Genomic DNA, 22,931 nt, shown 5'->3' with positions numbered 1-22,931 from the left:
GGAATCATAGCCAAGCTAGACATCGACGAAGAAAAGTTTGAAGAATGCTGCAAATAAGTGTCCTGATCGTGGCCGTGGACGCTCACGCAAGGACGATCCATTATACCGACGTCTTTCAGCCTATGAGTAACTTAAAAGTATGGGTAAGTTTAGTATACGTGAATAGAACGCTAAAGTACGCTATCATACGTCGTAGTAAGTGGAGTATGTCTTGTAATTTTAAACGTGTTAAAAATTTTATGACGTACTTGCCGTATGCCTCACACGTTCCGCATGCGATGGGAATAAGTTGTACGCACGATATGCGAATGTTGGCACACATCGGCAAAAGTTACTTGTAAGCTACTCATAATTCGAAACACATCGAGGTAATGTCTAGTGTACCCGAAAGTTATTTCTAACTTATGAGTAACATGGTTTGAATCATTTCCTTACATATTTCCAACGCACATTGACGTATGTAGACGTATTTGATTGACGTCTTCCAGCCGACCAAAGAACTAAATCAACGTGTTTCTAACTTACAACTACCATATAATGGCGTATTGGCAGCGTTTAGGGGAATTGGTATATAAAAATACCCCCGAGTGGGAGTGCCGGTCATCTCTGCCAAAGGTTGACAGAAGCAAAATCAAATCAGGGGCATCTATAATCGAAAGGTGAATTTCAGGTCGAATTCGCTTTATTTCAGTGTCGATCAAGTCGTATCTCGGCCACAGAGTAGAGAAGCGCGATGACGTCAGCGCGCACACGCAAAACCTTTACGTGACTCAACGACGCGTCTGTTCTCGCGCGTGGTGTCACGTGACGAGCCGTGACGCGGCGGACGAAATTTTTTTTTATACAATCATAAAACGTCTCTTTTGCACCGGAATTTTTACAGAGACCTGTATGGCATGTTCTAAAACCCGCAAAAATGTAAACATTAATCTCCTAGACCCCAACAGTAAGCATTCCCTCGAGGAGACAATTCTAAGCTTCATCCCGTGCCTGCCAGAATCCGCGGCATCTCGGCACCCACACCCACCCACCCAATGTATTCGATGCATTTCCCTCATTAATATGAATTTCAGGTCGAATTTGCTTTATTTCAGTGTCGATCAACCTTATGCAGTGCGAAAGGTGGAAGCATAATTGAATTTGAAGTTAAAATTGGCGCGGGAGACCGTGTTGAGGTCTCCGGCGCACCACGAGGCGGATAAAAAGTATAAAATCGGAACGAGAGCAAATTTCAAAAAAATGGCTTGTGTTGTTCTCGATAATAGTCCATAGTATCTGAATCACTAACAACATTTGATCTCTCTTGATAAACGAGGGAGGAGATACGATTTGAAATCGACGATTTTCGCAACTTTGACAGCCTCGTGACGTTGACCTCGACCTTGGACGACCTTGAAAGTTATATCGTTGTGCATGTCTCATCGACCTCTATCCATTCCACTATTGGTTATTTGTCTCCACTCGGTTTGATTGTGGACGGACGGACGGACGGACGGGCGGACAGACTTCGAGACTGGCTTTACAAGGTCATCTCTACTGAGATGATAGAGATGACCTAAAAATGGGGTTCACACAGGAGGAACCCGTCAGTGTTCCAGACTACATGGTTTTTTTTTGTTTTTTTTCTTCGGCATGACGGTGATGCTGACACTTCGATTTCTAGTGCGGTTATGATTTAAATAGTTGAGCAGTAGCCTATTAATTATATTATATTATAACCGCACTAGAAATCGAAGTGTAAACATCACCGTCATACCGAAGAAAAAAAACAAACAAACAAAAAAAACAAACCAGGGAGTCTGGAATACTGACGCTAAACATTACCTCGACGTGTTTCGACTTATGAGTAACTTACAAGTAACGTGTGTCGACGTGTGTCAACGATCGCATAACTTACCTAAAATTTATGGCCAGCGTAGCGGAACTTGTGAGTCATACGCTGGCATACGTCATAAAATTTCAAGGATGCTAAAATTTGAGGGCAACCGCAAAGTACAACGATGAAAGCCAGCGTACTACGACGTATGGCAGCGTTTTTCAGCGTGCTCTCAATGTTTCCAAAACTTAGCCATAACGTTTTGGACGTGCGCCAGCATTTTGGACAAATTTTTCAAAAATCGGCATAAGCTGGCTAAAACGTCAAGGTGTGACTGGGCCTTTGGATAGGTGTTTGAAATCTCCTCTGAAAGTACACATACAATTTCGATGAAACTTGACCACAACCTTCATCACCCTGATGTATTAAAGTTTATCCACGGCATCAAAAAAATCATGGTCTAAGGAGGCCTGCGTGGGTTTGAGTGACTGTTGCTCCTGATCCAGGTGAGCTTCAGGACAGGCGGTCCTATTTTTATTCCACCGCTGAGAAGGTGCCGGAAGCATTATGTTTTCAGGTTGTCCGTCTGTCCGTACATCTGTACATACATATGTCCATACACAAAAGACCCAAAAGTTCCCGAGTACCCAAAACACACAAAACCCAGAGGACCCAAAAGAACCTGAAGACCCCATAGAATCTTTAAGACTCGACGATAAATGGATGAGGTGTGTGTGTGTGTGTGTGTGTGTGTGTGCGTGTGTGCGTGCGTGTGTGTGTGTGTGTCATGTTTTTTTGTGGAGTTGTACTGTAGTGTTCTGGTGTGGAATGTGATACACCAAAATGATCGTCATGATCTTCTGAGTTGATTAGGCTAATTAACTACAAATAACTCAGAAGAATTCCAATGTTTTAAATGCATGATTTGATAAGATGCATTGGGCAGCTTAATAGGCCCTTCTGCGGCATGGTACTCTATTTACAAAATAAACAACAAAAATCATGATAACATTGTAACAAACCGCATATTAATACAGATAATAGGAACAACAATAATAATAGTAGTATCATTTTGCAAGAATAATATCGAATGTATAATCCCTGCCCTCGCCCAAGCACATCTGGGCTTGGTGAAAGACAAACCAATGCTTAAGCAGTACAGCAAGCAGGTATGCAGCAAGGCCTTGAAGACCAATGAAAAATTGGTCCAATGCACCAACGGCCCCATTAGTAATTCTAAAGAGTTCTAACTGGTAATTATAATGGGTTCAAAAGGTTATGCCTTGTGTTGGCTAAATGGTTAGGGTGGTGGCCTTTTGATCCTAGGGTCCTGAGTTCAAATCCCGTTCAGCTGTTGAATTAATACTAGGTGGGGTTAACTCGGCCAGTCATCCTTCCGAGGTCGGTAAAATGAGTGCCAGCATGCTGGAGTGGCGACTGATACTGTGTTGGAGTGGCGACCCGTCCAGGATTGTGCCCAATGGCCAAGGAGACTGCTTAAGCAGCACCAACGCTCTGCACAGAGTATGGTTCCAATCTCCTTCTCCTCAAAAGGGTTCCAAAGGATAATCCTAAAGGAAAATTTTAAAGGATTCTAAAGGGAAATTCTAATGGTTATTTCTAATGGATTTTGTTTGTTGCCTATTTCATTTAAAAGATGCCAAACTGAACCTCTTCCTGTGGACATGGGTGCAATTTTTTTTTCAAACATAAAAGCCTTCAAAAATCTTCTCCGAAATGGCTGAACAGATCGATACAAAACTTTACAGGTATGATCACCTATCCATGAGGAACAAAAAGTTCTCCACCTTTGACATCACAGGTAACATGGTTTGGCAGCTCTGTTTTTTTTATTTTTTTGAAGAATATACCTTTAAAAATCCACGTCTCCAGAACGGCTTGATAGATCGATGGAAAACATCACCCACATGTTCCCCAAGCTTTGGAGATACCAGGGTGTTCACGTATAATTAATAGGTCACATGGTCTGGCAGCCATATTGGATTGAACGACAATCTTTTTTTTTTGAAAAAAATTTCGCTTTAAGTGCTTCATCAATCGACGTGAAACTTCACAATTATGATCTGATAGTCATGGGAAATATATGAGCCTGGTGTTGGCGCAGTGGTTAGGGCAGCGGCTTGGGATCCAATAGGTCCTGAGTTCAAGCCCCGTTGGGCCACTGAATTAATACACCAGGGGGTTGACTCAGCCTGTCATCCTTCCGAGGTCGGCGAAATGAGTACCAGTATACTGGGCCGGTGTATACCCCGGTTAAAATAGGTGTACCTTATCCCTGTGTCGTAAGAGGCGACCAGGGTTGCGTCAGGAAGGGCATCCGGCGTAAAACATGTGCCAAATCACTATGCGGATCATACGGATGATCCGCTGTGGCGACCCCCTAACGGGAGCAGCCGAAAGAAGAAGAAGAAGAAGAAGAAGTCATGGGAAATATATGTTATAAATTTCAAACTGATTGGACGTATGCTCTGACAGCCAGACTGATTTAATGTTTTGAATCAGGGTTCAGGGATTTAAATCAAACTTGGTACAAGTATGTATCATGATATGATAATGTGGGCAGAGGCATATCTGTTGGCATCGCGATTTCGAAGAGTGCCGCTCTAGTTTTTCATGAAACATTGTATCTGCAATCAACATTGGGAGATGCATAAAATATGTAACGATCTTTTGAATTTTACTTCCGATTCATGACCCAATTTTTAACTTAGCAATTTTAAAATTTGATATATCGTCGTTCATTCCTGGGCTTGGGGTCACAGGGGTCAAAACGGGAAAAAATATGTCAACTCAAAATTTGATATTAGATAATTCCTGATGGAACCTTTTGCCATCTTTCCTTTTTCACTTTGGTGGCAAGTGTAAGATTTGTGATTGCTTGCTATCGACTTTGCTCTCGATGTCACCACGCTTTTTGAAAAAAAACAGGGGGATATTGTAATCGGTTCCTTTTTTCTGGCTGTCTTCCCGTCCGTTTGTCCGTCTGTCTGTCAATCTGTCATGCCATGTCCTCCTAACCAATTTTGCAGGAATTTTCCGAACTTGGTAGTTATGATCACCACATGATAAGGTGCAAGAGCAATATCATTTTGGCCCCACCCACTGCGGTGCAGTCAAAAGTTCAAACACCACAAAATGCAATTACGGGCACTTTTTAAAAATGAAACGTTGTTTATGGAATCAACATTTGGGGACCGTGAAATATGTAACAATTTTTGGGGGGGATTTGACACTCGGGTTCATACCCCAGGGGGTGAGGACTTGGGGGGTGGGGATTATATACAATGTCGAGGCTTGTATAAGAGCAAACACACAGAACATAGAACATATAACAAGGGGAGCAGGAGACAAGTGAGAAGGGAGAGGTAAGCACAAAACAATGGGGAACAGAGACATTAGGAGATCTCTGGAAGGGAGAGGGACAGGGCGGGGAACATGGCGTAAACAAGATGGTACCACAGGGACTTTCAGGAAGGAAAACAGTGAATTTGAATCTGGTGGGTTTAGGGTGGATTAACGGGGGTAGAAAAATCAATATTTTGGATGGGGTAAGATATAAGATGATGAACAGCTGCTTTGAAGAACTGGAGGGAGGAGAGGGAGTGAAGAGTGAGGGAGTTTGTTCCAGAGGCAGGAAAAAAGATGAATGAAAGTGTGAAGGTGAGCAGTGATTTTTGATTTTTGCATTTTCACAAGAAGGGGTTTTTGGCAGATCTTGAGTATCCTGCTCAAATATAGGGGGGACAGAGTGCAGACAGAGTGGGGGGGGGGCGAGGGGGGAAAGGCCAGAGAGGAGATGGTAGAAGACAAAAAGACCACTGATTTGCCTACAGTGAGAGAGTGAGACCCAAAGACGGATTCATCGTGAGAGATACCAATGATCCTAAAAGCCTTGGTTTTCACAGCGTGAAGCCAAGCTAGGTGTGAGGCAGGAGCCCAGAAGGGAGAGCAGTACTCCATCATGCTGGGGATGAAAGCTTTGCATGTGGCTAGAATTTCAGGTGTGCCAAGGAAGGACTTTGCATGATGTGGGATGCCCAGTTGGCGACTGACTTTGGAGGCCAGATTCGAAATGTGGCTTTCCCAAGAAAGATCATGGCAGATAGTGAGGCCCAAAAGCTTGAATGAAAGGATGTCTTCAAGGGTATTGCTGAGAAAGTTCATTGGGGAGGGGGAGAGGTTTGAGACAGTCCTTTCAAAGAGACATCGTGAGAGTGTGAGATTTGTCAGGATTGAAACACATGTTCCAAGTGTTTTACCAGCTTGTGATTTTATCTCGGGTCACAGGTGTCAAAATGGAAAAAAAGAATTCACTCAAAATTTGATATTGAGTTACACTTGTTGGAACTTTTTGCCATCTTTCAACTTTCAACCGAGTGTCTGAGTTGTCTGAATTAATACTGTTACAGCCAGCAGGTATGATTAGAAATTAAACGACTGTGGTCAGCGTTGATTTGATATTTATTTGGTATGCTACCCTAACGAGGGCAAATAACTGAAATCCTGATGGGTGGTTCAGTTTGATGATTAACCAATGGTGACCCTAAAATCTCTGTCTTTTGACATGAGTGGCCAGGTTGAACCCCCGTGTCAGAGGTGATGCTTTGGTATGTGCAGCACTTCTGTCAAAAGGAGGACGAGGGAGTGCTTGTCACACTCCACATATTTTGATAGATGTACATATGTACGAATGTGTGTGTCAGTGTTTGTGTATGTAATGCCTGGTGTTGGCTTAGCAGCTAGGTTGGCTGGCTTGGGATCTTAGGGTCCTGAGTTTGAGCCCCGTTTTCCACTGAAGTAACACTAGGTGGGGTTGACTCAGCCTGTCATCCTTCAGAGATCGGTGAAATGAGGACCAGTGTACTAGTACAGGGGCGCATCAGCAGCAGCACAGCCGCTCCCCAACAAAATTAAAGCTACCCTGCAGCCAAGCTGCCATCAGCAAGAAGAAGAAGAAGAAGAAGAAGAAGAAGAAGAAGAAGAAGAAGAAGAAGAAGACAAACAATGAACTCGCAGTCTGAAACTTTGCTAGCACAATAAGAGAACTCCAAGGTGGTGCATGAATGAAAACTGGGTGTTTGGGTTAATTAAAACACCCCATTGGAAGCTAATTAACGGCCTTATTTAATTCTATCCTTTATCAGGCGCATCCTTGGCCACCTCGCTCTCCCTCGCTGGGGTCTTAATTCACCATTTTGTTCAGTCTGCTCAGCAATACCTTGATTTGTAACAGGCCACAACAGTTCATTCATGATAAAGTGCACGAAAAGTTTTTTTTCTGCTTTTCTCACTCATATCATTGAGAAGAGGAGGAGAAAGGAGGGGGGACCCCCTCCACCCCCCCAGGTGAGAAGTGGTAAATGGGCGGTCCTCCACCCATCAAACGAACCTTCGGGCCAATGGTGAATGAGAGGGGAGGGGCAGGGGGACTTCACAGCAAGAGGTGGTGGTCAGGAGCAATGAAAGCACACGTTGCGGGGAGTGAGAGTTTCTGAGGAATGAGCAGATGTCTGGGACAGAATGTGGACCCCCACCCAGACCATCTCCCCTCTCATCCGCCTCGCCAGGCTCTTGCCTGGAGCTGGTCGTTCTTTGCTAAGAACATGACTGCCACTTTGCCACTCTGCACCTGTTCCATGCATTTGTGTCCTTCTGGACACAGATCACAGTATTTCAGTCTTGCGACTATCTGGTCTATCTTTTGTGGTGTGTGTGTGTGTGTGTGTGTGTGTGTGTGTGTGTGTGTGTGTGTGTGTGTGTGTGTGTGTGTGTGTGTGTGTGTGTGTGTGTGTGTGTGTGTGTGTGTGTGTGTACACTCCCAGATAGGGCATAGTTATAAGGATTCCGATTGTTCGTTGTATCATTGGCATGTATGTTAGGTCGTAGGTAAGGCATTATTATCACCATTTATTGTTATTGCTTCCTTCTGTTTCCTTCCCTTTCACCATTATCATTGCATTATTAAACATACCTCATCTCAGGGTGAATTTGGGTTGTCATAGTCTTTCGTTTAGTGATAAGGAAAGCCCGTTAAGGGATAATTGGTTGCAGCAGTCAAAGTCACATATAAAGACAGCGCCACGTGTCTTTGGCTCACTCGGCCTAATTAGATATGAGACTGTGGTGCTAATTAGGGTAATGCTCGACCGATTTGGTACCCCAATCTTCACGGTAATGCAGCTTTTGGACACGTGATATGGCAGGGAGCTTTGAATCGGTTGACCATTAGGGTCACATTGAGGTGACTTGCCAAATTCGAACTAGGCAACTGGAAAGGACCGGACGACTACAATGATAAATATATTTGACACCTCATATTTAGTTGAGTGAACATTGTGTAAAGAATGTATGCATATTTTACTTTTCATTTGCAAGCTCTTAAAGTATTATTTTCAGCAGGTTCTCCTAATGAGCCTATTTTGCACTCCTGAATGCTAAAAGGTTTGATCCCGGGTCATTTAACTTCCATTTCATAACAGAGCTATTCGTTATCACTGCATACATTAAGAGTGTAAATGCACCTGCTAATTCACCCCTTTACATTTTTTTTTGGTGAAATTATCGAGTTGATCATTTAATAGACATCTATCAGTTAGAAGTCAAACTGGATCTTTGGTCAAATAGAGATAGATTTTGCTGATGGCAATAAATACAATAAGCTCCCTAATGTTCAACTGGTCTCCATTTTTGGAGGGAAAAAGTGTAGGATAAAATTTTGTAAAGGTGAACCACGTAAACACTTCCTAAATGCCATATGTTGTCATGAAATTGCCAAAACAGGATGGGGCAAAGGTTGCACATTTGCTATCAGTTGACTTGTTTGACCTTGATTCTTCACCCGATTATAAACTGTTGAATTTATTTTTTGGAAGCAGGGCATTGCCTGTTGTTATGATCAAACAGCCTCAGTAAGTTCTTGAAATGGAAGAAAAGAAGACGGAACGTTTTAAGGAGTGCATTGCGTGTGAATTTTGGGAGTTTATCCATTACTTGGTGATTGAACGAACACACATATCCTGAAGTTGCGGAAAATTGAAGTGCTGAGAAAGCATAGGGAATTGACAGGAAGAGGAAATGCAGATGCCTCTGACCTGTCTGAAATGTGAGAGACACAGGCCTTGTGCTTTGGGATCATCAAGAGAGATGCCAATTCATGTGGAGAGCTTTAGTTTTCACAGATTCCAGAAGCCACAGGTGATGCTGAAGCATGACCCCATAGGCAAAAGTAGTACTCCATTTAGTTACAGACGAATGCCTAGTAAGCTGCAACCAGTTATGATTTATCATGGAATTACTTGCAATAATGACTGAGATTGCCTCATCTATGGCTTGCTTTGGAAGCAAGCTTTGCTCTCATGGAGTACAGTCGTACTCCATATAGAGGGTTGATACAGGAAAAAAAATGGCTGCCCTTTCAAATATGTACGCAATGATATGCTCATAAACTCATAAAGAGTGAATTAATAAGCATTTAAAAGCCATAACTTTTATTCTCGAGCATTTTCTGAACTACCAAGACTTTAAAAGATGCCAGAATACATCGTTAAAGTACCAGATGGAGAGACCGCTAAAACACCAAGTTGTACTTCTTCCCTTCTCAAAACAATGTAAAACAAGAAGCGAATACTTCGATATCGCGTGGCTGGGGGCAGTAAATGTTGAGGTTAAGAATGATGAAACAATTTTGCAGTTATAAAATTTAAATGCAGACACGGTGAATTAGCATGCATGATGGGAAGAGTTGTGACGTCGGACAAATTTCTATTTATAGCCCTCGGATCAAAGGGACGTAGGCGGCCATAAGTGTGACAGAAAACGTGACAGAAGACACAGGACCGAATAGCCAATTATATAATAACAGCGCGATGTCGCCGTGCTATAATTATAAGGGCACTCGGTAGAGCGCATACCTCCGCCATGCAGTGACTGATCCACAACACCATATCGAGCCCAATACATTTTTCAAATATCATGCTGTATATAGTTTTTGGCCCTATCTCTCAATGGTGCAGAATCACTTAAAAAAAAAAAAACAATTCTCGTATCCAGATCTTCACGAAAATCTAATCAGTTCATCATTGTCACACACCCAACATGTCCACAAAATTTCATTCGAATCCATCTACAACCTGTTGAGATAGCCTGCACACAAACAACAAGACAGAAAGGGGTGAAAATAAATCCTACTTCACGTTTGGTGGCGGAGGTAACTAGTTCGACCGACCTCAATAACTTCTGAAGCTATGATGGTGATTCCAATGCGAGGAAGTTACTTTGTGTCTGGGCTACTGCACACAACCCAAAATTTAAAAATGTATAAAACATTAACCGTTTTATTCGGAAAAGAAATTGAATTTAAATGTGGACTCAACCAAACCAGGCCAGGATTGTCGCAGTGGGGGGAGGGGTGGGGAGCGGGGGGGTGGATAGTGGACAGAACCATTCCAAAAGTGGAAATATTCAAAACTTCCCCCAAATCAACTGAAACAAGAATTACAACAACTTAATATCATAGATAGATTTAATCTATATCAAAATTACAAAATGTACAAAATATTAAGCATTTTATTACTTGCAAAATAATTTCAGAAACAAGAAAAAGGGTAATTAGAGTCTGCAAACCCTTGCCAGGACTTCTTTTGAGTGGTGTATTTTTATCGGTTTTTAGGTAAATCCAACATGGCTGCCAAATCATGTGACCAATGACATCATATCTGTTAACCTTTTGTTCCTCAATGACAGGCAGTCATACATGTAAAGTTTTTCCTCGATCTGTTCAGCCACTTCAGAGAAGATTTTTGAAGGTTATTTTTTTTAATACAATATGGCTGCCAAATCATGTGACCAATGATGCCTTGAATTTTTTTTCTGTGGACCATTTTATCCCTAGATGACCCTCAAAATTTTTCATAGATGGGATGTGGCGTTCTACATATACAATAATGACGTCATAACCAGGGCACCTATGATGCCATAAAAAAATTATGCTCATTCCCCATGAGTACTTACAATGGGCCAAGTTTCAATTTTTTCCTTGCTGCGGTTTCAGAGATACAGAGGTCCAAAGTTTTTCCGTTTTTCCAATATGGCTCCCACACCACGTGACCAATTGGTCTATGTTGACCTTTTGACCTATGTGTACCTCAAAATTAATAGGTGTTTGAATTCAGTGACCCTGATATGCAAATGCTCTTCAAATTTCAAGTTAATTGGATTAAAATTGAGGATTTTAGAAATTTGGCTTATGTTGACCTTTTTTTATATGCTGACCTTTTTGCCAATGGTAACCACAAAACTAATAGGTGGTTGAATTCAGTGACCTGATGTGTAAATCCTTTTCAAATTTCAACTAAATTGGATGAAAATTGAGGACTTAGAAAATTTGGCCTATGTTGACCTTTTGGTCGATGTTGACCTCAAAATGAATAGGTGGTTGAGTTCAGCGACCTCATATGCAAATGGACTTTAAATTTCAATTCAATCAGATGAAAATTGACATTTTTAGAAACAATTTTAAAAAATTGGCCCATTTTGGGTTGACCTTATGGCCGATATTAACATTTTCACCCATGATAACCTCAAAAGTAATCTTCTTCTTCTTCTTTCGGCTGCTCCCGTTTGGGGTCGCCACAGCGGATCATCCGTATGATCCACATAGTGATTTGGCACATGTTTTACGCCGGATGCCCTTCCTGACGCAACCCTGGTCGCCTCTTACGACACAGGGATCTGGTACACCTATTTTAACCGGGGTATACACCGGCCCAGTATACTGGTACTCATTTCACCGACCTCGGAAGGATGACAGGCTGAGTCAACCCCCTGGTGTATTAATTCAGTGGCCCAACGGGGCTTGAACTCAGGACCTTTTGGATCCCAAGCCGCTGCCCTAACTACAGCGCCAACACCAGGCTTGATAACCTCAAAAGTAATCATTGGTTGAATTTACTGACCTGATAAGCAAATCCTGTTCAAATTGGATGATCAATCATGAAATTTGAGGATTTTAGAAAAATTGCCTCAAATTGGCCTATTGGCCTATGTAGACCCTTTTGGTCGACCGAATGTTACGAAACTTCAATGCGGGACTGTCGCAGGGTCGGTGGTATTCATCTCTGAAAATTTCAGAACGGTCGGTTGAGCGGTTTGGGCTGGAGGCGAATGGACAGGCAAACACACAAACACAAACAAATGGAGGTGATCAACATACTTGTCAAAAAAATTTTTTTTGGCCAAGTAACAAATGGACCAAAATGCAATACCCTCTCCGAATCCTTCGGCAAGGGTAAAAAATGTTTTTGAGATAAATGTAAAAACAGAGGGATAAAATCTCTAGAGAACAACCAAAGTAAGAATGACGCCACATTACGATGCCACAATACAACACCACAATCCTCTTATGGAAAACCATCACAACATCTTTTGACATATTACTTTTGTTGTGGGATTGTGATGGATGAAGAAGAATGATGAAGATGAAGAATAACAATGAAGAATGACACGACATTATAATGAATGCCACAATATGACACAACAATCCTTTTCTGGTGGAGCATCATGATATCTTTTGATGTTGTTCCATCACAATCCCACAACAAAAGTATAGTTTCCCTGGAAAGGTAGTGTCAGCAGAAACAGCAGGTAGATTTATACTTGAATCATATAGATATACCTGCAAGCTTTGGGAATTGTGGGTACATGGACATTGACAGTTCAGATAGGCAGATACCTTGGTTATGGATGTGTGATTGTTTTCACGCATATTGATTGTGATGTCTTTGGGTGGGTCTGATTACAAAGTGAACGTGCTGTCAGTGTTTGTTAATTCCTGACTGTACAACACACTTTACTTCCAACCCCCCTCCGCCCCCCCCTCCCCCAAAAATCTCCCTGGTGATGTTCCTGTGCTGGCCCCACCATTCTCCTCTCCATGCCTCCTCCCAAGTGGAATTAAGTAAATTAAATTTATGTTGTGTTGATGAAGGACATGCCTGGTGTTGGCTTAATTGTTTGGGTAGTAGGCTTGAGATCCTAGAATCCTGAGTTCAAATCCCACTCGGCTGTTGAATTAATACCAGGAATTAGATCAGATCATCTCATTGGTAATGAGACATCACAAAACTGAGAGACGAAGTGAGTGATGTAAGTGTTATCGCAGACAATTCATCGACGTTTGGGTTGGATGGGACATGGCCCCATCTTGTTGAAAGTAATTGTTCTGATGGAAGGCCCTGGTGACGTACCGTAATTCAGGAATCGGGAATGTCTCGAGTATGTGAACATTGCCTGTTGCTGAACGTGCCTGCTCAAGTGAAGCATATTATGAATACAACTCAATATCCTTTATGAGTATTCTATTTGCAGATTATCTGTTGTTCATGTGCAGTGTGTATGAGAGGCTGTGTACAAACCTACCTAAGCTCCTCATCACTACTACGTGCACATTCTTGATTTCCACTTATGTTCAGATAGTACATGGACTACCACTCCACCTTGTGTCTCGTACCCTACCTTCCTCTTGAAATGTATTCACAGAATGATGAATAGTATTTACAGACAAAGCTTCATTCACATGGAATTTATTTATATTGCTCTCCTGATACAGTTGCACAGTGGTAAATAATATCTCTGTTATATGCGACCTTTTCTGGGAGTCCCAATAATCAGCATTTGTAGTTAAAATGGAACTTCCACATTCAGCTGCAGTCTGAGAGGCAGAACTGCCACCACTAAAAATAGTGCCAGCCGCCATACTGCTATTCACAGTACGAGTCAGCTGACAAAGTTTTAAAAAGCTTTTATGGACAATGCTAGTCCACTGCTTGGTGGTGGTTAAATATACACACACACACACACACACACACACACACACACACACACACACACACACACACACACACACACACACACACACACACACACACACACACACACACACACATACACATACACACACACACACATTGTTGTGGCCATGGGTATGGTGGGTTGCTTAAGAACCACGAACGCCACCCAGTTAACCACGAGTTCCAATGTCCACCGTCTAATTATGCCGTTTAACTAGAGGCCACGTGGTTACCTGAACGGGGAGCGCACCCTAGACAAAGCACCAATTTTATCTTGATTAGATCTTAATTAGGGTGGCAGAGCATTTAACCACTGGTGTGTGTTGTCTATTATTGGTCAAGTCGTATGGTAATTACCTCCTAGTTTATCTAGGTTCGGACAATGCTGGATCAATGGAAGGAAAGGACAAGCACGGAGATGTTGGAATGTCAACAAAGAATTTATCAATAAAAAAAAAAGAACTTTTTATTTACGTGAGCTAAAAATAAATAAATTCAAAATCAATCAAAATGATCGCAAGCAAATAAATAATTAATCGAGAAAATCAATCAAAATGATAGAAAAAGAGACAAAGAGCAGATGCTTATTGGGGATTGACTTACTTAACAATTAAACACAGACAAGGGTACCCAGCAGATTATTCGGTGGGGGGGAAGAATAATCGTCTCACTCACCAAAGAGAAGTCGTCCGTCAAACAAAAATGTTCTGAAATATGTGAGCGTGCCTTGTCCATTGCTAGCACACAGCCTTGCCGTGCACCCACTCGCAAACAGGCTTGAATGCCAGTCGATGTCACCCCGAAGATTCAGGTACATCAAGGGTGACTGTCTGACTGGAACCGACAAAACAGCCATCTGACTGGAACGATGAAGCAACCATCTGACTGGCATGGTGCGCAACCGTCTGACTAGAAATGACGAAGCAGCCCTCTGACTGACAAACTGATTCGCCGTCGACCGACCCATGCCTCACTCTTTGTTGACTGACCCGCCCGCACGCCGCTCGCCACTCACGCTTTTTATAGGCGGCCTGTCTCTGTGGCACAGACTCCCCCCAAATTCACCCCGCCCCACTTGCGCACCGTTACCGTGACAACCCGCACGTCCGCGGTTATTCCTCGCTTGCAAGGCCATGTCTGTGGTGCTGGATGAGCAAAAAGCAGCCATTTATCAGAATGACCAAGCACAAACGTGAAGCACTCATAAAACTGTCAACAACAATTATCACTTCACTGTTAAGCCCGACATGAACAGGAGCCAGTCAGCATCCATAGAGTTGTGGAACAGGGTGTCGAACGTCGATGGAAAAAGGTGGGTCTCGGCATCAATGAAAGAAACGGGGGTCAACGTGATGGAAAAAGGCGGGCATCGGTGTCCGTTAAAGAAACGCCATGCATGAACGTGTTTGTCATCAAAAGAAAAAGCTTCCCAGAAGAGAGGGGAACTATTGTTTACCCTTCTCAACACATCACATTTAGAATCCCACCAGACATGGGGATGGGTCTATCCTGGACATGCATTTCAGGAAATAACTATCTGAGGGCCTCCATGTTGGTATGCATTCGGCGGATCGGATTCTGAAATCCTTAACAATATGTATATGTATATATATATATATATATATATATATATATATATATATATATATATATATATATATATATATATGTATATATATGTATATATATATATATGTATATATATGTATATATATGTATATATATATATATGTATATATATGTATATATATATATATATATATATGTATACATATATATGTATATGTATATATATATATATGTATATATATATATATATATATGTATATATATATATATATGTATATATATATATATATATATATATATGTATATATATATATATATATATATATATATATATATATATATATATGTATATATATATATATATGTATATATATATATATATATATATATATATATATATATATATATATGTATATATATATATATATATATATATATATATATATATATGTATATATATATATATATGTATATATATATATATATGTATGTATATATATATATATGTATGTATATATATATATATATATATATATATATATGTATGTATATATATATATATATGTATATATATATATATATGTATATATATATATATATATATATATATATATATATATATATATGTATATATATATATATGTATATATATATATATGTATATATATATATATATATATATATATATATGTATATATATATATATATATATATATATATATATATATGTATATATATATATATATATATATATATATATATATGTATATATATATATATATATATATATATATATATATATATATATATATATATATATATATATATATATATATATATATATATATATATATATATATATATATATATGTATATGTATATATATATATATATATATATATATATATATATATATATATATATATATATATATATATATATGTATATGTATATATATATATATATATATATATATATATATATATATATATATATATATATATATATATATATATATATATATATATATATATATATATATATATATATATATATATATATATATATATATATATATATATATATATATATATATATATATATATATATATATACACACACCCACAGTAGAATCTGGATAATAAGCATATGTGCCTATTTTTGGATTTAGTGGAACACATGCACTTATTTTCTATACTTGCAGACTACCTGCCCGATGGGCGATCTTGTTCCAAGCATGCAACACGTTCTTCTGATGCATACCTTTATTTGGGCAGTGTATAGGCAACTGACAGCTCTGTGTAGGAAAAATATTTAACCCGGGTTATGTGCATGAAGCAAAAACATACCTCTTGTTCAAAATTAAAAAAAACACCTCACAGCACTGGAAAACGTGGGTGCAAGGAATACTATGCTGTCAATGATGGAGACTTGCAATACCCTCCCCCATCTGAAAGTGGCACTATACGATACACCTTTACATATAGAATATGCATCCTGTTCCCCAACCCCCCACACTTCCCCCAAGACCACCGGTAAAGATAAAACACCCCTATACATTAATTGGGGTTATGCTGATCCTCCAGCAAGTCTGGATGTAATTGGGCCAGAACTGTTGGAGGAGTAGTCCGACAAACCCACACACAAACACCAGTCAGTGAATTAAAGGAAGGATGCACTTATATTCAAAAAGCCTGGCATATGCGCTTGTATGTATTCAAAAATCGATGACATGCACTTATAATGGTAAATTTTTTCAATATTAGCTGCATAGATGTCAGTTTTTACAGAATTTCAATGTTAATTTTCCTGACCTCAAAAACAAATTTTAAATACACTTTCAGTCCTTAAGCACATATCTGTTTAATCCATGCATCAGGACCATACTCTGTACAGAGCGTCGGAACTGCCAAAGCAGTCTCCTGGGCTATTGGGCACAATCCGAGACAGGTCGCCACTCCAACACAGAATACTCACATGGCTCAATCATCACAACAAGCTGGTACTCGTTTTGCCAACCTCAGAAGGACGACAGGCTGAGTCAAGCCCACCTGGTATAAATTCAACAGCCAAGAGGGATTTGAACTCAGGACCCAAGGATCCCAAGCCCACCACCCTAAACATTAAGCCAACACCAGGCATATATGTTTAAACTCCACAACAAGTTCGTTTTCCATATCCGGGTAAAATACCCATCTTCAACTCGCTATCTTCTTCGAACCTTTCACACTGAACAATTATTTCCCCATTCTTCACCATTCTCATTAAAGCCCTCATGTTTGATCTGAATATATTACACATCTGGTACTGTTTCTTACAAGAGTTGAAAAACGCGATTATCTCAATCGGGTCTATGTAAAATAAAGGGTCTATGATCGACGCTTCACTGCTGTATCCATTTTGATTGTGATGAAAAGAAAACGTTGTTTTACAACCCTTTACCAGAAAGGGTCATAAAACGCCCTTTTATGACTTAATGAGAAACGTTGTTTTGAACACACAACTCTTGTGACTACCACCACCAGATGTGTAAGAAATTCGGACTTAAAGTTTACCCGTCGCTAAATTGGTGATTGTGCAAGTGGAAGATTTCACCTCATGTCCATATATGGTCATCTGTTGCATTGGTAGTCAGGATTGCACAATCGGAACCCTGTTTTGAATCTGACGACCGTCACAATATACATGTCATTATTTTCCGCACAACATTCTTTGTATTGCACAGGAGGAGGAGGAGGAGGAGGGGGCTCCGAAGTTTTTAACACACCTAATCTGTGTTTGCCTTTTTTTTTTTAATAGAAGCTTCTTTGTGGGGCAAATAAAAATGAAGTAAGTGAATTCATGTTCTATTTTTGTTATTTTTACATGTAAGAAACATTGATTTTTGTGTTCGTTCACAGAAAAACCAAGGGAATCGTGCCTGGACCCTGGGATAGTGTTGAACAGCACAAGGCTCGGCACGAGTTTCCGACTGGGATCTACAGTGAGCTACAGCTGTGACTCTGGATATACCATGAGTGGATACTCTACCCTTATTTGTGAAATGCATCATCAAGGGAAACTGCAATGGAACCACCCACCACCAACCTGCCTTGGTAGGATAACAGTCTGCACACATGACCTTGGCTATGGAAATAAGTTCACTACCGATACAAATTTGTTTTTATGTACTTAGTTGAAGCAATTATTGCTGTGGATGTGTAACTGTTCTTCCATTGCCATAAACCCTATTTTAGAATAATACATCATAATGCGAAAGAAATAAAATTGCCTTTTCTTTCTTTTCCTTTTTTACAGGTTCTAACGCCCCCGGAGAATATATTATACAAATCACACACAAACATGCAGGCAGAAACATTGGATAACTCTGTATTTGATTTCAGACAAACACCTGGTGACCTTGAAGGATGTGAAGTAACTTCCTGGAGCACTTTACGTGCATGTTTTGCCATCTCATGATGTTATCTTTATCTCTTAATTCACCAGGGTCCAATTAAGAAAATGTATTTCCATCTCTCAAGCTCCAGGGATTCCAACACAAGGGTTTGTCCATGCTCTATCCTTAAATGCTGATCGAGCATCAGGTGAAGTAGCATGTACCATTTTTAAAAGCTATGGTATGACTCAGCCATGGTCAGAATTAAACAGTCAACCTCCCATACCCAGAGCGGATGATATAACCATAATGCCACCGACTTATCGTCTTTATTGTGGCTTTTTCCCCCCACATATTATCTTTGTTCAAGAACAGCACACAATTGGCTTAAGTTTGAGCATCATTGATATATTATGCCATTTTGATCAACGCCTGTGATCGGTGTTTCACGATGTAAAATAATTTTTCTCATTCTGCCAGAAAACTCTTCTCACTTCCCTGGTATCAGCAAGGATTTGCTGCATCACTTGTTTTTGTTCTAACGTCATTAGGTCTTAGCTTCGAGAGAATAATTGGGCCGTACACAAAGATATTCTGGTTAGGTGAAGGCTTTGCCTTGAGAATATATGGCAGCTGCAAGTTGGCACCATTATGGAGCTGGTCCTCAGCCATCATTGCCAATAGCAGCATTTCCCTTGTATTCAGTATTCCTGCCGCTTCGGTACAAATGACCTGGAATCCATGCACGGCTATTGAACCAGCCATATTGATTTCATGCCCAAAGCACAAAAGTCCTCTGCAGGCCACAAGTATGGACTGCTGACGTTTCCCGACTAGGAAGTGAGTTGTTGTGCCCTTAATTATCACAGAGCTGACACATTTTTGGATTTTTTTTTTCCCAAGGTTAATGGGGGAGTTAGAAAGCTCTATAGAGTTGACTAATTGTTTATTTTAGTCTTTTCGGAAGTTTGTTGATTTTTTTGTGTTGCAATTTTAACAACAAGGCAGTTATTGTTAAGGCAATTGGTGTGTTTAATGTTTGCTTTAGATCAAATGCATCACCGGCTTGCATGTGAAGCATAAATTGCACTCGCGTTAATGTCTGCATGCAGGCACATGCATAACACAATCACTTATTAACAGTATTTTCTCTATTGATTTTAATTTCCTATGACAGTTACTGTTGGTTTGCCATATCGGATTGCTCATTGAGGTTGCAATTTGTTTCTGCTGGGGATGGAAGCAGAAGAAACTTGATTGTGTGGAGAGCAGAGATCTGAATCTCACTGTCTGTCACACGAAAATTATGCCAGGCACTTTCTGATGATTCTGGAATTATGAGATCCACTTGCGTTGCTGTATTTTGAGATGAATATTCTGGAATTCAATGTTCACTTTGACATGAAGCTATCTAATCTACCATATAAAACACAGTGTGCTTGTGTATTTGTTTGTATTTTTCTGTTTCCCTTCAAATGGATGATTTAAGTAGGGTTTCATTGGCCAATCTTTAAACACAACTGTGTGTTCACTGCAGTCTATTTTTTCAGGATAAAAAACTCAAAAAAACATTTCTATTAAAGAGTAATTACGTCTCTTTTTTGGAAATACAGATGGTGACTTGCAACCGGGCCTCAATGGCAGTGTATAGAAGCATTTAAAAAAAAAACAATAAATACAAGACGCAGGTCGGTGAAATTCACTGCACATGACGTGTAACACGTGCAGAGTAAAATGAGTGTTCATTTTCAGTACATATGTGTGATGTCTAATAAATAAAGAAGGTATAAGCACACCTGATGCGAGGCTGAGGCTTCAGGCTTTGGCACACTCACGAGGCTGTACTCTCAAAATGAAAGGTCCCAGAAGATAAAGAAAATAGGGTAACATTTGTACATGTAGTGTTTTAAAATAACACTTTTTCATGGTACAAAGCATCATATCTTCCATTCTCTGTTGAACACAACAAACAAAGGAACTAACGAACGGGAAAGAGAGAGGGAGAGAGAGGGAGAGAGAGAGAGAGAGAGAGAGAGAGAGAGAGAGAGAGAGAGAGAGAGAGAGAGAGAGAGAGAGAGAGAGAGAGAGAGAGAGAGAGAGAGAGAGAGAGAGAGAGAGAGAGAGAGAGAGAGAGAGAGAGAGAGAGAGAGAGAGAGAGAGAGAGAGAGAGAGAGAGAGAGAGAGAGAGAGAGAGAGAGAGAGAGAGAGAGAGAGAGAGAGAGAGAGAGAGAGAGAGAGAAAGAGAACACAGTAGTCTGCAAGTAAGCGTGTTGATTTATGGAGGGTTGATGGGAGTTGAAAAGATGAGTGATGCAGTGATGGGGGATGACATGAGATGGTGATGCATCACCAGTTTGAAGCCCTGCAGGGGAGAGCATAATTGAACAGCCTCAGAAAGGCATTTTCACAAGCAGAAGAAACGAGAAACAAAAGAGTGGAGTTGTGCAGTAAGCCCAAGTCATATATCTCACAGAGTTGGTGACTGTTGAAAGAGTTTGCATTGAAACTGACCACACAATTCAATTAACGAGTACATTTTATTATCCTTATCCAAATCAACCATCATGTAATGTCGTCACACTCAAGAAAATGTATTTAAATGAGTAATAGTTGCAATGAAATAACTTGTGGGATGCATTCTCGTGTCTTTCAATTTTTTTTTCAATTTGCAAGTTCTCAGGAGGTGTGTTTTAAACAATTGAAATTATACAAATTGCTTTTAATTCACATGCACACGATTTGCCATCTCGCAGTAAAACCAATTCCCTTCAATACGTAAATGTATTCTTATACTGATGATTTTCTCCAACACATTCGGTGATAAAACAGTGGACAGTCCAGCTATTGCTGACAATTATTACCCCGCACGTGCAAAGCGACAAGATGGGTTAAGCATTTGGTTTACTTTGTCTTTCTGTCTGTCCACAATTGTCGGTCAATAATCGAGGAACTATTTTATCTCGATTGAATTATGTATTTTTAACACTGTAGAATACAAATTGGAACATGAATCAGAACATGAACTGACAGCTTAGCAGTACTTTGCCTCTGAATTTGGCAAATTATACAGAATCTTATTCCAGCCATGCATGCACACGTATGAGTAAGGTAAATTTTTTACTCTGTCTGCCAGTCTCACAGTCAAACAAAATTAAAAAACATTCCAAATAGGAAACTTACTGTTTTCAGGGATGTCATAAAGGATACAAACTACAGGCACGAATCACTAATTTAACGTGTTGAATATGGTGGTGTAAAAGTGGGTGCATCAATGGTAGTATACTTCCGAAAAAATATTCTACATCCTTTAAAACCTCTATATTATTTCAATTGAATTATATATTGAACACTGTAGAACACAAATCGTTCTGTAATGTTCCGTTTGACCCATCGGCTTCGTATGGTTGCCTGTTACGTTACGTTACGCTTGTTGTTCATAGTTCACGAAAAAAAGTTAATGTAGATCGTGCTCTGAAAGGCAAAGCAAGAGTTTAACAGACCCTTCCCATGTCCTTTTTCTCAAGACTTTGTGAGGTAAGATGTTCAATGAACTCTCTAGTTGTAGATATGTTTCAAGTCTTGACCACTATTGAACATTTTAATGACTTATATGACTTGTGTATATATATTTGGCTTCTTATGCATCCAATATGTTGGTTATTACTGTCGGCAAAATTGTCCTTATGCATGCAGGGTTTTATGAAATAGTTTTATTTTAACCCAAATTGCTGGTAAACCTAAAATAACTTCATTAACTCATTCACCACCTTGAAAGCTAACCAACATTATTAGGCTGTCAACATCACACTTATTATGGTGTCACTTTGGAACTCCCTTTCATTTGTGAGACACACAACCCTTGTGATATGAGCATCACAGGAACCATTGTGATTCACAAACACTTTAGTCGGATAAGATTCTGTAAAAAGAAGAATTGGGAGCTAGTAACTGTTTTAGGCATGGAAAAGAAAGAAAGAAGCTGAAAGTGTTGCACCATTGGCCCTTTAATTCTAGGTTTTAATGTTGCACTCGCTTTCTAATTGAGCTCAGCAAATGTTAATTTGCCGTCTGGTTTAACCTTGTGCTTCAGCACCGTGTGGAGGTCGAAGCTCAGGCCAGCAAGGTGTTGTCGTGTCTCCCAAATACCCTGGGAATTACTCGTCCGGACAGGAATGCACCTACCACGTCCTGGTTCCAGCGGAATACGGTATATTCAGCACGGTATTCTGGTGATTTTTTTCTATTCAGTTTTAATTGGTACTTTCTTTTCATTGTTAACATTGCATTGCCAATATCAAGTGCT

The 22,931-nt window shown here is 39.9% G+C and overlaps 1 protein-coding gene across 4 annotated transcripts in view; it reads left to right on the top strand.

Moving 5' to 3' along the window:
* LOC147017206 (CUB and sushi domain-containing protein 3-like) overlaps positions 1–22,931 on the top strand; it is an 879,227-nt gene that overhangs the window by 568,171 nt on the left and 288,125 nt on the right. For all 4 annotated transcript variants that reach the window (XM_085846657.1, XM_085846658.1, XM_085846656.1 and 1 more), the window contains 2 exons: positions 18,153–18,347; positions 22,719–22,835. In XM_085846657.1, coding sequence (XP_085702783.1) covers positions 18,153–18,347; positions 22,719–22,835 — 312 coding nt within the window. The remainder of the gene's footprint in view (positions 1–18,152; positions 18,348–22,718; positions 22,836–22,931) is intronic.

Source organism: Eptatretus burgeri, chromosome 11, assembly GCF_056783735.1.
Source record: "Eptatretus burgeri isolate ZD-2024b chromosome 11, Ebu_testis_v1, whole genome shotgun sequence".
Classification (NCBI taxonomy): Eukaryota; Metazoa; Chordata; class Myxini; order Myxiniformes; family Myxinidae; genus Eptatretus; species Eptatretus burgeri.
Note: the sequence above shows the minus strand (reverse complement) of the source record. Positions and strands in the feature narration are given on the sequence as shown.